Below are 17,050 nucleotides of genomic sequence, written 5' to 3' on the forward strand. Positions count from 1 at the left end.
AGCAGGAACAGCTATTCCCGGCATCTTCAACCATCTCCTGCCAAGTAAGCCTTCGGAAGCGTCTCTGGGCCATCCAGTTGACTGACCAGCTTACAAAGGAGTTTGGCTCTGCAACCGCCGCCAGGTTGTGTTGTATTGCGAGTCCTTGACCCTCTCCCACGCTTCGTACGCTTGGCGTTCCCAGGTCTGAAGGGAGGAGGGTTCATTTGGCTCGAATACACACGGCCGCTCCGTTGTCCTGTGCGGCAACAAAACTGTGCTGGTTTCGTCGATTGGGACGTCTTTTTGCTCTACACGACTACAAAGCGTCTCCTGCTCTTCTGAACCTGCCAGCTGCTGAAACTATCGTGGAGAAGCCTGGGTCTGCTTGCTTCGGGGACCGGTGAGTAGTATATCTAGGATCTGGTCGCCCTCCTGCAGTATCCCATTGCTTTTCCCTGCTGTGTAAAAACAGCACCCTTTTGCCGCGCTCGCGTTCTGCTTCTGCCCGCTGTGGAGGCTGCGCTTGAGTTGCGGAACCTGTTCTTCTTCTGCTGTGCACTAACGTGAACCGCCTGACTTCCTCCGAAGAGCTTCCCCTTGTGTCCGTCGGCACCGGCGTGGCAGGTACTTTGAGCACAAGGCTCCACTCTTCGCAGGGCTCGGACTTCCATCTAGTTAGGTGCCTATGAAGGCGAACTGAGTCGAAAGCATTATCGCACTGCCTGTTTTCCTTCCCTGGCAGGTGGACTACATATTTCGTGCTTTAAACGCTTGCGACTGTGTATTTGTATATATATTGTGTTGATATGGTATGTGTTGGTTTAATATTGTGATATTGTGATTTTCTCGCTACGGTCATTATTTTAAAGGCCTTAAAATAAATGTGTATCTATTTTTGATATAACAACTGTTTGGAGTAGTTTGTTAGCGCTCTTGCTTTGTGTGCTCATTGCGGGCTTTCAGTCACCCTCACCCCTCTTGAGACCTAGTCTTGACCGCCGCGATCGCTACCTTGATTGGTCTGGCTTGTCCAGAGGTTACCCTGTTCCAAGTAATTAGGTTGGCCTTCTGAACTTCTGCGCCACCAGGACAGAGTTCAGAAATCCGTCTTAACAGTTTGTTACGTGTATGACTGGAAAACTTACACCCCATGGCCTCGTGCCATAACTGAACTAATGCTGCTAGAGGACACAAGAAAACGAATGTAACCATACAAAGGGCCCATGTGAAGAATGCATGAGAAGGCGCATGTCATGTGTGCATGTCTAGGCCCCACATGCGCCACCACCGTCACAAACAAGTGGCGGGTTACTTTCTATGTTCTCCACCAACCCTAACTCTACCTCACTTACTGCAAATATATATGCATATAACTAAATACTGCACTTGTTAAAACATAATGTATGAATAAGGTACTCAGACTGGGTATAATCAAGACACATCCAGCAAAAGTTTAAATGCATGTTTTGTAATATTTTGAATAAGTATTATAGAGTGTTCAAATGTTTGTGATGTCTTTACCTAAATCGGCAACACACGAGGGAGATACCTTTGTGAAATACGTGCAAGGCCATTCCCCCTCCCACCCTGCGAAGGCTGCCAAGGCATGAGAGCAGAGACCACGCCGCGCTGCGTTACCTCCCCCAACTAGACTGGAGCCGCTTGAAAGACTTGTAACCCCCTCTGTAGCACCCAAGGCCACCACCCGCCACCTGCGTTATTTACAGCACAGCAGTAAACCTCTGCCTGAACACACGCGCCCCCTCGTAAACCTCACAACCCACCGGACCATCTCAGACTTATGGCCCTGTGCAATCAGGACACCCAACACTTTGACAACACACAGCGGAACATCCATAACAACTTCTAACAAGGCAGAAAGACATGTACCGCCCGTCCCAGGCCCCGAAGCTTAGCCCCTCGACCTATGGCCCCGGTCAACAGGACACTGGTAACCATGTACTGACGTATTACCTCCAGACCCCTCACAAGGTACATTCCTCCTGTGTTGCATTAACCTGTTGTATAACCTATTGAAAGATTTACTAAAGAAGATAATACCAGAATGTTTGAATGACTGCGGTGTGCACGGCTTAGGGCTAACAAGTCAGGAAAAGACATTCATCTCTGCCACTGGCCGCGATGGCCCCACAAGACCGCCTGGATGAACTCTGCCACCCTGCCAGGCCCAGCCCAACCCACGAGGCTGCCCAGTGACGTCTTCCAGCCAAAGCCAACCACATCACAGCAGCACCTATAGTTAGTCATCGCCACCCAATCCCCATGAACTTGTGCCCCCTATAGTGTGTAGGTTCTTATGACGTTTTTTGTAAATATATACGCCTGTCTTTGCTATTGTCAGACAGAGCGCTCTCGGAGTTTGCAGAGTTCTTTGCATGCCCTATTCTGATTGATAAACTCCCATTTACGCTCACCCGCACTCTGTCTTGGCCTTATTCCCATATTGGGAGAGTCCTTCATTGTCTCCCATTGCGGGGAGGATCGTGCTGTGTGGGGACGCTTGCCTTCATTATCCGCCAAAGCTTGGGGCCCAGCAGATCCCATACTTGTTGTACGCAGACGATCTCGTCCTCTTGTCCCAGACCCCACAAGGTCTAAAGCGGTTGCTTGTAAGGCTTGGGGAATACGCCCGCGAAAATAGATTGGTAATTAATGTCAGTAAATCACAAGTAATTGCCTGTCCCTCCAAGTGGGGAAGTAAAAGGAGGCCCCCCTTACACACACATGGTCGATACAAGACATCAAGTTGGAAAAGGTGCTGGAATACAAATATTTGGGGATATAAATCTCAAACAGGCAATCCAAGGGCGACATAGGAACAATGGTACAGAGTAAGTTACTCCAATTGACCTCACAGTCCAGAATCATCATAACATTTTTTTGTAAATTCTCCCTGAAACATGCAGTAGATTTTTACAAAATGAAAGTTGTCCCGATTGTATTGTATGGTGTGGAGAGTATGGTGTTAGACAAAGGCTCACCATGGGAGTCCTTAGAGGCCAAGTATTGGAAGGCTATCTTAGGCTTACCTAAAGCGACCCCGATCACTATGGTGCGATATGAGTTGGGGTTGGTGTCTTTGTATGCACAGGCAAGGTGGTTGTGTGCCCTGCTACGGAAGTGCCTGCTGGGTATAAATAGTGGGACAATTCTAGAGGTCTTAGCCTCGACCTTGCTAAAATCATGTAATACATACCCAAGGAAATGGCTGAAGTGTGTATTTAGCCATATGAGTGAGGCAAATGTAACAATAGAGCTGTTACTCCAGAACCCTGACCGTGCTAAAGAAAAATTCTATCGCGCCGATTGGGCGGGGTCTTTAGCGAGGTGCTCGCTCTATAAAGATTTCAATGTTTGGGCGTTTGGTCTCAAGCCTTACGGTATCATTGTTCAGTACCTGCTGAAATGTCCATCTGCAGCTATACGATCCGAATTCCAACGGTTTAGATTTAATCTATGGAGTACGAGAGATGTATTATCTAGATGGAAACTGATCCCGCAGGAACAAAACTACTGCAGATATTGCACTGATATACAGCAAAAAGAAACTGCAACATTTGCTAGTGGATTGTCCGTCTTTAATGTTGGTGAGAGAAAGATACTTTCAGAACATTATCACCTTTCACACATGCACTTCAAGTGACTACAAATGGCAAATTATGTTTTCTACCTCAAGAGAAAAAGTACAGATCGCTATTGTCCAATACTTAAGAATGGTTTTGCCTGTTGAAGCCACCTCAAATTAATTTTGTATGGGTTCCCATTGGTTCATGAGAGGCGTTTTGTTTGGTCATTTTATCCCTTATTTTTTTTTTCCTTTTGATATTGTATTCAAATCATCTGCAAGGTATAAGAAATGTAAAGTATTTTGTTTTTATTCATTGTTTGTGTATAATAGGCCCTTTTGTATAATTGTGTATATATATATATATATATATATATATATATATATATATATATATATATATATATATATATATGAAAAGTTGTGTATCAACTGAATCAAATTAAAATAAATTTAAAAAAATGCTGTCAGCTGGCATGCCAGGCGTCCCTGATCAATAGAATATTTGGCAAATTTTCTTTAAAACCAACTGTTGTTTTCTTCCAACAAAAGGTGGTGCCCGCACTAATATATGGTGGTGAAAACGCCTTTGGATGTGGGCATGAGGTGTGGAACTCACTCGAAACCATTTTCTGGTCTACAGTGCTACACTTACCAAAGGGGACCTCAACGGCTTGTATAAGATTCGAACTCGGATACATTTCGATGCAAGCCCAAGTAGCCTGGAACCTATTACGTTTATTTAGGAAAACCATGCAAATGAATCCGCCGCCTCAAATCAGTATAATCCATAAACCAAACACCGAAAAAACACAAACGATTCTGTTTCAATGGAACACATTGTGTCTTGAGGTGCTGGATGAATATGACATTACTGTACAGACTCCGATTGAAAATCCAGACCTGGCCAAACTGAAGATGTGGAAAACATATTGGATCAATACATGCAATTTAAGATCTAAATCAAAGACGATGAAGGAGGCTCCCGGAGAAGCCAGAGCGTATGGTCAGTTACAAGAGTATCTAACCTGTTTCCCGGACCAATACACGAGAGCCCTATGCATAGCCTACTAAGGAGCTCCAGGTTTTTGGTCCCAGTATGCTGACCCGGACCTATTGTGTCAGTTTTGTAAAGTGAATAATGAGACCCTAAAACATTTGACGATGTCGTGTCCTGGCCTAGAGCAACAAAGGGAAAACATGTTTGGTCCTGTAACGAGCAAATATCAGACTTTGTCTGCTGAAGACTGGTGGAGAGCCTTGTTTGATGGTTCAAATAGATCTGTGTTATATGCACTAGTTGCTTTTCTCCGTGTCTTGAAGGAGGTTTTAGACGTAGAGACAGTAGACTAATATTCAGTGGTTAACGGACTCATACTCTATCCATATGTTGGAGCTGGAATGTTTATTTAATGAAGAAAGATGTTATCTAGAGGATGATGAAATGGGTATAGGGAAATGTATTTTCTGTGTTTTCTTTTTAAAGGTTTGTATAAACCAATAAAAAAAAAAACATTAAAAAAGGCACCCACATCAAGAGCAGTAGGGCCCAACGGTTTCACAAACTTATTTTCAAATCCAACATAGATATTTGGGCTACAGTGCGTCTTGCCCTGTTTAAGGCTGCGGTACGTTCACAAAGCTGTCCCCCAAGTTGGAGGACAACAATAATAATCCCAATTTTCAAGAAGGGCGATCAGGCGGATCCTGCAAGTTACCGTCCTATCTCCTTCCTCAATGCGGATTGTGAACTGTTCGCAGGGGCTATCTTGAAAGAATTGGAAAACTGGGCTGAGGAAAATGGTATCCTAGATAAAGCACGGTATGTCAACCTCTTTGAATGGCCTGATTATTAATATCTTTCGAGAAAGGGCTTGGATTAAGGATAGTTTACCATTGTATGCGGCTTTGGTAGATCTATCGAAAGCCTTAGATACTATCAACAGAGGGCGCTAATGGCCAGGGACACCCTAGTAGTCCAATAACCATGGAGAGAGGTGTGAGGCACAGGTCCATTCTTGCCCCCTGTCTCTAACCTCTACTTGGCAGATTTGAAAGAGGAACCGAAAGATCATGTTCTTGCTAGTCCCAAGGTGGGGGAGGTAAAAGCATGTTGGATTGCCTATGCAGACGATATCTTCTCTTGGAGGCATTCAACGCTTGCTCACTGCCCTAGGCTCCCATGCAGAAATAAACAACCTTCTTGTCAACTCGACTAAATCAAATATTATCCGATTTAGCAATCCCACACAAAAAAACCTGCTATAAATAGTCTCTTCTTGGTCAGGATGTGGTTTGTTGTAGGGAGGCAAGGTATCTAGGGCTCGAAATTAAGTCTCATCCTAGTGCTTTATTTGTAGAGAGGGGTCTGGAAGGAAAGGTAGACCAAAGTTGCCAGATGAGGAAATTGATGACCAACTATTGTAGATTCTCCATCCTGCCCTTAATAAACGTTTACAAAAGGCAGAGTAATACCGCCCTTGTTATATGGGATGGACCTAGAGTCCCAATCCTGGAAGCTTAATTGGGATAGGCTTGAGGGTAGGTTGTGGAAGAAAGTACTGCAACTCCCCCAACCCCTCCCAATAGCTAGCCTCTGTTTCGAACTGGGTTTGAGCATTCTAAAATCTAGCTTGGAGTGAAGGATGGTGTCCCTATATAGGGCAATAACGATGCCCCACACATGCTTGATGTATGAAGACATTACATCAACGCTATTGGAAGGTAACAGCCAATTGCTGAACATTTTAGGCTTGATTTTGGACACCCTGGATAACTGCTCAAGAACATCATCCGATCTGATGGTCAACCATGTGGTTACTAAGAGGGCCTTAATGTGAAAGGATTGGATAACAACAATAGATAGAATTCACAACTACAAGGTACAAAATTGTTTTTCAAAACTGGATAAACCCAGGAGGTATACTGCCAACCTATCTTAAGCAGTTTCCCAATTTAAAATGGAGAGCATAATTCCTACGGTTCTGCCTGAATCTTATACCCACGAGGGACATCCTGAGAGTGCAGACATGTGGACTAATGTGGGCACTGATTGCTCTCTAAGTGGTGAAACAGTAAATCACAGTTTACAACGTATTCTGAGCTCATGCTCGCCCGTTCAAGAGTCGTGACTGCTCCACCTAGACTGTTTTGTGGTACTGACTTTGTGGCTGAATACTTTTTTTTAACTATTTTTGGCAAAGCTTCATTAGGTCACAAAACCTTTTTAACAATAGAAGTATTGAAGCTGTTGTGTACGTCATTACACTACACAACTCTAAGTTTTGAACTATGACCTGAGGATTGGTTGGATTTATGTTTGTTTTTGTGCATTACTTTTGTTTTATATTTTAAATTGTTCTTTCACTGTAAAATGTAGTAACTTGTTTCTTATATTATGACTGTATAGTAACAGTTTTTGTGAAAGGTCACACTGTTGACTAGAACACAAATAAAAAAGCAGCAATAGCTTACATGGCTAATCCCACATTTTTTAACACATCTAGCATTCTCTTCTGTTTTATTCTGTCGCCCATTCTTTCCTTCTCCAAATCTGAACAATGCTTCACCATTCCTGCATGGCTACACATGTCCGGTATGACTTTTGTATTTTTAGTTTCTCCTACTGACCATCTAACTCATCATGTAACATGTATATTTTGATCATGGATTTCTATGTTCTATATTTTCTGCATTTTTGTTCACATCCATGTTCTGGTTGTACCAGCCTTGAAGAAGACACCCTTGGACGAAACGCGTGTCAGGAACCACAACCTAGAATTGTAAAACATATGTTTCACATGGGAATTCTTCGTACTTTTGTATGCATAAACTGGAAATAGCCAATATACAACTTTAGTAGTTTAGTGCATGCCTAATACAGGTTTCTTGTGTCTTCAAAAATAACCTCCTCCAAAGAAGTGGCTCTTGCCCCTCGCAATCAACTAACTTAGAAAATGTCTTTAGCACTTTTGCGTAAATTGCATTTTGTCCTGCATCTTCTCAACCACCTTTTTCCTGGTTTTCATTACGGAGTACTGTAAAATAAGCTCTATGTTGCATTTTGAGGGATCCTCTACACAGCCTTTCTATTCAAATCACTAAACCAAATAATTTCTTTTTCTTTTTTTAAAAAAAAGCTTTGTGACACTACTAGAAATGTTAATATGAAACAAACTTTCTGATGAACCAGAATACATAGCAGCTCACCTCCGTTTTAGCTCTTCGGCTGCCTTCACAATGGACTTCACACACCCTACGTCCACATTCAGGAGAGACACATCAGACCCAGGGTGGGAGGCAAGCAGTACAGCACGTGCAGCCTCTGCCCTTTCCAGGTTCCGACATGCCAGGCAAAGACGTATCTGAGCATCATCAGAGAGGAGGCGTTCGCACAAGGCAAGGCCAATGCCACTGGAAAGGAAACAGGGAGATTGACCATACAGAAAAGACCAGGTACCACACGTACAGTTAGCTACATTTAAAGTTAACTTGCTAATCGGTCCTCTATTAGGACTGGGCTGGATATTGCATACTGTCACGACATTGAAACCGACTATTGAGGTACGCTCACAGCCACTCCTAGACTTAGAGATATATGCAGCCCTTATTAGAGCTTCTGACACGCCATAATGAGATGGGTACTTAGGGTATGCTTGACAGCCATCAGATGGAGGGGGGCAATGGGTGATCTGAGAAAAAAAGATGTAGTATGAACATGGTCACAGCACTATGCACATGTTTGATGTACTTGCTGATACCGGATACATTGTATTAACTATGCTGTCACGGTTTTGTTATTTCTTAACATGCAATGAAACAAATGTTACCTTTTAACTTGCTAATCTTTGCATGGATTCATAAGAGAGGTCCTTAGTCTTTGCTCCAGATAGGATTTTGGCGTGAGAGTATTTTCACTCACAGTTTTTAGAATTGGTGAGTAAAAATTAGTTTCTTCCTTCGCAAGAGAGTAAAAAAGTGTCTGACAACTATCCAATTTGTGCGTAAAAAAAACATTAGTGACAAAGAACTTGTCGATGCATACTACCCAGCTTCATCTTCATTATACTTTGACACTAAAACGCTGTTAGAACTACTACAGATGCCAGCAAGTTACATCATAAATAGAGTCCCTCACTCTACCAGCATCACTTCTCTGCCTCTCGGGCCTACAGTTGCTGCCTCACACTAACTGATTGTCAGCCACTCCATGTTTTTGCTCCATCTCTCTTCCCTTTGCTACTCGGTTTCCCCTGTCTCTCACTTTCTGATGTTCTGCCTCTCACTCTTAAGTGTTGCTGTGCCACGTTTTGAGGTCTGTTGCTCTGTCACTCTTCCTCTCCCATCTCTGCATTCTATTATTGCTGTTTCCCTCCTACATTGTGCTGTATCGGTTGATAGAACTCCTCTTCCTCTCTCATGTCATTACTCTGGCTATATTGTTTTTTTCATTCTCTGTTGTGGTTACAACTCTTTTTGATTATCTTTCTTGCACTGCCTCTTATGTTATTGGCCTGCCTTCCTCTAATCTGGATTTTCCATTTCCATATCTCCCCATCTGCTGTTGATCTGTGTTTTCTTATTTTACTGTCTCCATTTCTCTTTTGCTCTGCTTGCATCCCTCACTCCTATTGTGTGTGTGTCCTATTTTTTACCTCCGTTTCCCTTCTCACTTTCTTTATTTTTCTCTCATGTAGCTCATTGGTCTCCCTCTTCCTGTTGCGGATTGTCTAATATGTTCTCTGTTCTCGTGGCCTCTCTCCCCACCCCTCACTTTGTTCTCCTGTATTGCTTAGGTTCTGAGTTGCTCTTTCTCTCCTTTTTGTCTTTTTACATACAACCAATAAATATTTAAAAAGCTGAAAATGCCTTTTCCATTTACAAATCCAGTGCAGCTTTACCATTGCGTGCTCCTTTTTAAGATGTGTGCAAACCTTCTTTTGGCAATCAGGTTTGGAATTATAGAATTAGAGGTGTGTCTCACCAGATACAGTTCTTGCTTGAATGCAGATGCTTTACCAGCACCGTATGCCATTACAAGTATAAGAGCCCAGATGAGATTGTGGGCTGAGCCATTACAGGTTTAGCAGCCCTCATTGGATATGCTTCTTCCAAGTCGTTACAGGCATAGCAGCCCTGATTGAATGGGTCTGTTCTGAACCATTACAAGTATAGCAGCCCTGATGAGATGTGTGGGTTCCGAGCCATTACACGTATAGCAAGCTTGATGAGCGCGGATATATGTAATCACTGTGCCGTTTTTACTGCGACTACCGAAAATGCTAATAAAAAAAAAAATGTAACACCCTTTTCACCCCATATATATATATGCAGGGGGAACCCCCCCAAACCCCAGATACCCCCTACATGCATTAAATACTGTCCCCATCCATATATATATATATATATATTATATATATTTTAGAAATAAAAAAAAGTCAACATTATCAGTGGCTGCCGTAAAAAAGGCGCAGTAATTGTATGATCCCGATGGGGTGTGTGTTCTGAATCACTGAACATTTAGTTGTCCTTTTGATAAGTCAAAAGCTAAATCAGCTCTGTTACAAATTAATGTTACCTGCATCTTAAACACATACCTCTGGTGCAGACGCATTAACTCTCCTAGCAACAGGATTTTAACTATAAGGTTACACAATAATCTCTGCAGCAGGGTTATTGACCCACTGAGCTACCTTTCCCAACACGCTGTTGATTTGGAAAGGCACATAGGGTTAGGGCACTGGTAGTTCCATGTGAGGCTTGCCTGACATAACTGGCTTGTCAAAATATCTCAGCCCGTTGGGATTATCCTACATGAGTCAGTAGATTCAAAATGAGGCTTTGAAATGTGCTAGATTTTTGGTAGTTGGACTCAGTAATGTGACATGAGAGAAGCATAAGTTTTGAAAAGCGCAAGGCTGAGTAGGAGGGATGAAGTATATGACAGCACTGCCATCTTCTCACACTGTCTGCCAGTGTGCATCACACCAGTTCAGGATGGTGGTGGGAAGGATCTATGTGAAAATACCACTTTTTTTTACTGCGAGATCCAAAATCCTGCATGTAAAACATATTTTCTTATTTTTAATGCAGGGGAGACTGTTCTGCAGCATACCCCCTCCACATATAACCACTTTATTAAATACCCCTACCCAACGCCCATCCCCCATCTATTCTTTGGGGGGAATTTTTTTGTTTTACATGCAAGGTTTTCTGCATCGCAGTAATGGGATTCTGGAATTTTGTAGGGAAAACGGTGGGAAGAGCTCAGACACTGTTCTTTCTCAGTATTTTAGCTCGCTGCAGAAAATGCCAACACATGTTTGTGCTTTGTCATTACAGAAGCTCTTTTAAGAAATTCAGGTACTGTTCCAAAACATAGCAGTTCTGCTAAAAAATGTGGGCATGATGCAATCAGCCCTGCTGTGGATAATTAGCACTGTGCCATTGCATGAGTATAGCAGCTCTGCTGATAAATTAGGCTACTGTGCCTGAAAATATAGCAGTCCTGTTCAGAGGTACCTGTACAATCTGTGTCACTGAAAATATATATATTATACAGGCATAATGGATGCTTCTAGAGGCATCCATTAGACCTGCGTGCGGTGGGCGGGTGGTCAGAAAGTTAAAGTAAAGTTCAGACTACATGGGCAGTTATTCCTTGCTCTCTGAGATGGCAAACTATATACAGTGCCCTTTCATGCACACACATGCACACGGACACATGCAATCTTAAGACTAAAGAAAACACATCTTCATATAGAACACCAAATGTTTTGCCTTCTCACAAATGCCAAACAAATGCTTGCTGGGAGGAAAACTTCAAGACATCAAACGCAATTGATGTGCTTCCATGATGAAAAGAAAACAAAGTATGAAATGCCCATGATGCTACAAGTGCGCTGCCTCTTTTAAAGCTGATCGAAACAGATGAAAATGAAGCAGAAATGCAGCGCTAGTTTAAGAATTTTCATTTTACATAACACTACCTGTGTCCTAAAGCAAAGTGAAAAGCATGTTCATGATTCAAGATGCTTTAATAACACTGTAACCTACAAAATGCAGGCAGCTGAACAAAGTGAACAAAACACAAATTCACTTTTACATTACTCAGAAAGTATTATCTTGATAGAATCAATAACAGAGGAGAGTGTTAAAAAACGAACAGACAAGGACTCCTCCCAGTTGCTTCTTTCAAGGAACTGTGTCGATTACCGAGTGGATTTGCAAGCTGTTGCTGGCCAGCCTGTCACCAGAGACCTCCAGGATTTATGGGGGTGCTGCTATAAATAGCCTGTGTAAGCTGTACGCAAGGAAGAATTAAAAGGGCTGTATTGACAAGATTTCTGTGCGTAAAAAGGCCTCATACACAACTTATCTGGAGGGCTGACTGGATCCAACAGTGGGAAAATCTACCTCCAGCGACTCCCAGTCAACCTGCCTAGTCACTTGGGAAATTCAGACTCAGAGGAGAGGGGGTGAATACTTGCAATACTTCCAGCCATCCCTGTCACAAACCTTAGAATAAGCTTTGGTTTATTCCATTCCATCGCTTTTCGAACTTTTGTTCTAAAAGCTGTTCTAAAACTGTTCCAAAGGATCAGAAAATAGTTGTACTTACTTTTAACATTGTTGAGAAGTCCTCAAACATTTTTCATCACCACAAGAACCTTTCCTAACTTTATGCCCTCTCCTGAGAAGATGTGTTTGTGACTTTTGGGCACAAGGCAACATTCAACCTAGGGATTGCACTTAAAGTTAGGATATTACTTGTGCGCACTGGTTTTCCTTACTGCATCATTACATACCTTCCTTTCAGGTGTTTAAGTGAATTGTATACATTTCTACAAACCTAAGGTGACTGCATATATGTTTGACAAGTGAGTGTTGTGAAATAATATTACCTGCTGGTCTAGTGTGTTTTGGGCCGATAATAAAATATTTTGTGTACTTAGCCGTCTTAGAAGAATCATTGTGTATTTCACTGTGTGGACTCACCATGGACACCTGAGCACAATCACTCACTCCTGAGACTAAGCCTTGACCACTCTCCACACTTACCTTGATTGGTTTGGCTAACCTCTCAGAGATCCCCTGTTCACTATAACTGAGGTGGCTTCCTGAAATCGGTCCACCACCTCAGATTTTAGAAATCCATCTTAAGAAAGAGTAAACTGACAATCCTTACAGAAGCATGTTAAGCCCAAAGAGTACCCATTATAGCTTTAATTTTCCATGTCCAAATACAAGACATAAAGTCCAAGAACGCAGAATAATGGAAACCTGAAAAAACGTGTTGCTATGTTTTCAGCATTTAATCACACAACTTGTGTGATTGGGACACCTGCCAAAAGTAATTGTTTGACACAAACTTCCAGCTTGTTGTTATACATCATACATGGCAACATTATGCATTCCATTTGGGAGGCAAAAGTCAATTCCTGGTTTTAACTTTGCATTGGGGACTTACAATCCTGGGTTTATTATACGGAAATCCAGAACTACAAGCCACAAGCCCCAGAATGCAAAGTTAAAAACAGGCTGAGATAGCTTCTCCCAAATGGAATGGATAATGTTAGCATGATATTACACAATTGTGATTATAAACATGAAAGCAAGCCCCCTCTTCTTTTGTATGTCAAACTAACAAACATTATAGACATAAATAAAGTGTTAATTATTTTTATTTTGTGCTCATTTGCATTGTTCTGAAAGAAGGCGCATTTCTGGTAGGTACCTGGAACTGTGTGAACCGTTAGTACTCCTGCAGCGAAGTCAAAAGCGCCACCAAAAATAAAAGGCGGTAAATGCAGCCCTACAGACAATGGGTGTATCGGCCAATTTTACTTTTATAGGCAAATACTCCCAAAAAATAAAAATAGGGAGTAAACATACTCCCACCAAAAATAGAAAACAGACACATAGGAGGGTGTCCCTCGTTTTCATCCACACAGCTCCATGGATACGCTTGGACCAGTAGTACACTTAGTGCCTCAGGAATAATGTCTTGTAGTTTTATTGCCTAACCTGAAGAAGTACAAATTTGCATGGATAACTTGGTGCAAAAAATATGTATGACAAAACATTTCTATTTTACAGTTAAAACCTATTTTTACTCGCTTATAAAAATACTCCTGCTCTGAATGGGAACTTTTTTACTCCCTACTTTCACCAAAAAAAAAAATTATAAAAAGAGTCAAATACTCTCACTCCAAAATCTTATCTGGAGCACTGGGTACATGCTCTACTATAGGTCTTGTACCTGTATATTTGTTGAATGAACACGTGACCCTGGAAGTATTAACCTGATACATGCTATACACATGTTTGCAGCTCCACTTGTTTTATTCATTTTATTTATATGCTTATATTGTGCCGGGGCCTGCAGGCATCAGGGCGTAGAAAGAAAGCGGCTTAAGAAACCCGGATGGTGGCGGTCTAAAAACCTTACTCGAACAGGGCGGTTTTCAGTTGCTTTCTGAACAATAATGGGTTACTAATTATGCGTAGGGTACTAGAGAGATTGTTCCATGCCTGTGCAGCCTGTATTGGAAAGAAGCGCCCTCCTCCTCTTAGTTGCTTGCTCCTGGGGCAAATCAGCTGCATAGTGTCTGCTGACCGTGTACTCTGTGCAATTTTTGAACATTGATGCATTCCTGAATATATTGTGTTGTTTGTCCATAAAGACATTTTTTATTGTTTTATTGAGCAAGTTAGTTTTGAAACAAACTTTTACACTCATTACAATTTCATAACGAAAAACATCAAAAAATGCTACTTATAATTAAATCATTCTCATAAGATAAAAAAACATTTCCATTATATATATATATATGTTCTATATAAGTGAGGTTCAATACATTTTTTTAAAGACATTTATGCACAATGGTGAGTATTTTAAAGCAGATTCTAGCTTTTACTGGCATCCAATGTAACTCTTCTGTGAATTGAAATGGGTTCATATCTGGGGATGTTTTTTATAATTCTTACTGCATAATTTTGTAAGATTTGCAACTTTTCTACACATCCAATATTTTCACCAACCAAAAGTGCACTAAAATAGTCAATCCTTGACATTGTGAGGGTGCAAATTAAGGTGGTGCAATTTATTTCCGAGATATATGGTTGGACCAATCTAAGCAGACGAAGATGATATTGGGTTTTGTTGACCACACTGTTCACATGTGCGCCATCCATTTTCATAGAGGGCTCTAAGGTTAGCCCTAGGGTTTTAACCTTGGCCACTGTTTTGATAAAAAGTGACTTTCAATATTAAACCCTGTGCATTGCTTGTTAAGCTTAGCACGTGCTTGGGAGGATCCAAAGATCAAAAAGTCGGTTTTATATCCGTCAAGGCACATACCATTGTATGTCATCCATATTTGTGTTGTGCCGTATACAAGGGAGATTCTCTCTGCATCTTTTTCATAATCTCCACTCAATGCTATGATAAGCTGTACATCATCAGTGTAATTACTGAATTGAACTACCAATTTGTCTAGGAGGTCACAAAGGCCTACACAAGATGATAAAGTTGGGGGGATGCACGCGCCTTGGTGGACCCCACACATTTCCCCAGACGTCTCTTGACTGCCTGTCGCTCAGGAATGAACTGATCCAACCCACTACATCTTCAGAGCAGTTACCTAGGTTTTTTAACCTATGGAGCAGCTTGCTATGATCCATAAGATCGAAGGCTGCTGATAGATCTAACAGCATCAGCAGCCCGATTCACTTGCATCCATGATTTTAAGCATTTCAGTCTGTAGATTCAGCAAAGCACTCTCTGTTTGCCATGGAATGATCTGAACTCTGATTGTTTTGGATGTAGTAAATCGTCATGTTCCAAATGCTGCTGTAGTTGCATGGTGGATGCTTTATCAATTTTCAACAGAAGGCACATTTGTTAGCGGTCTATAGGTAGTATAAAGTTTGTGATCCAGTTCTGCTTTTTTTTAATAAATGGAGTGACCGTCACCCGTTTTTTAGTATATCGGGTACTTCCTTACTCTGGAATGTGGCATTAAAAAAAAAAAAAAAGAACCAGGAATGGGGTGAAGAGCTCTCTATTGTCCAGTATGATTTTAGAAGGGAGAATTTCCCCAGAACATGTGGTAGGTCTTGTTTTCTTCAAAATGTTCTCCATAGTTTCATTGGACACCGGTTTAAGTGAAAAAGCCCCACTGGCCAGCTGGACCGTTTCCTCCCTGAACTGAGCACCACCACTATAGTGTGGGTTTTCCATATTCTTCCTGATGTTATCATGAGCTGTTTTGATCTTCTCCCTAAAGGCCTTCTGAACGGCTTCACAGTCTGTTTGGGGAATACATTGATCTAATTGGGCCCTGGGTTTCTCAAAATTTCTAAAAATGTCAAAGAGCTTTTTAGAATTGTTGTTAGAATTTAGAATCTGGTTGTTGTAAAAGTTATTTTTAGCAAGTATAATTTTATTAAAGAATAGTTTATCAAGTAACTTCCAGGTGTTTTTATTCTCTTGTGTCCGTTCTTTACCCACACTCTCTCTGCCCTTCTTTTTTCTCGTTTGCGAACAAGTTGTTTGAACTTTAAGAATGCATAATGCCATGTATCAAGTCAATTTACTTGCAAGATGAAATGTGTATTCAACAAACATACAGTTTACACGAACTATAGCAGAATTAACATTTGCCGTTGTTAATCTTCGGTGGGGTTTTTGACTTCGCTGCAAGAGTACAAAGGACATGATTTGTTAGGAATGCACTTGGGGTGATGGGCTTCATGTGGAATGAATGGCATTTGGGTTCTTGGCTTGCAGTGCTACATTAATAGTAGCACCACATTGTTCAACTGTCTACCCAGGTCCCCACACAAAGATGTATTTATTTGAATTTGTACAGCGCACTACAGCTCAGGGGCATCGAGGCACTGTTGCAAAAATATGACTTTGTTACAGGTAATGCAGGTTTACAAACTTTTACATCTATACACAGTTCATTTAGGCTCGTCTCGTGGTTACAGTGAGGATACTGAAGCAAGTAAATACAAGAAATACAGCGGTTACACAAATAGAAGTGTTTTGATAGCTTTTCTGAATGCTGTGTAAGAGTCAATGTTTCTGATGTGTGGAGGCAGCAGGTTCCAATTGGAGGCTGCAATGACGGGAAAGCTGGTTCCTCCTGCTCTTGCTCCGAGTGTTTTGGGGATGGTGATCCTGTTTACATAGGCCATTCTGGGAGGTCTTTACGAGGAGGGTTTGGTGATCCTCTGATAGAGGTAAAGGGGAGCAGTGTTGTGCAGTCAATTGTGTGTAAGCGCTAAGGTTTTAAACAGGATACGTTCCCCAACGAGTAGCCAGTGGACAAGTTTTCTGGTTGCTGATATATGTTCACGTTTGACGATGCCCATGGCTGCTCTCAGTGCATTATTCTGTATTGTCTGGAGTTTTCTAATGTTTCTGGAGGAGGTGCCAGCCAGGAGTGCAATGCAATAATCTAGCCTAGACCC

At 41.7% G+C, this 17,050-nt stretch overlaps 1 protein-coding gene across 3 annotated transcripts in view; it reads right to left on the reverse strand.

The window, feature by feature from the left end:
* Positions 1–17,050, reverse strand: part of HSD17B7 (hydroxysteroid 17-beta dehydrogenase 7) — a 340,157-nt gene that overhangs the window by 317,679 nt on the left and 5,428 nt on the right. For 2 of the 3 annotated variants that reach the window (XM_069641051.1, XM_069641052.1), the window contains exon 2: positions 7,778–7,981. The exons of the other annotated variant lie outside the window; for it this stretch is intronic. In XM_069641051.1, coding sequence (XP_069497152.1) covers positions 7,778–7,981 — 204 coding nt within the window. The remainder of the gene's footprint in view (positions 1–7,777; positions 7,982–17,050) is intronic. 3 annotated transcript variants of the gene reach the window in all.

The sequence above is a fragment of the Ambystoma mexicanum genome, chromosome 1q (genome assembly GCF_040938575.1).
Source record: "Ambystoma mexicanum isolate Mex_15411 chromosome 1q, UKY_AmexF1_1, whole genome shotgun sequence".
NCBI classification, from domain to species: domain Eukaryota; kingdom Metazoa; phylum Chordata; class Amphibia; order Caudata; family Ambystomatidae; genus Ambystoma; species Ambystoma mexicanum.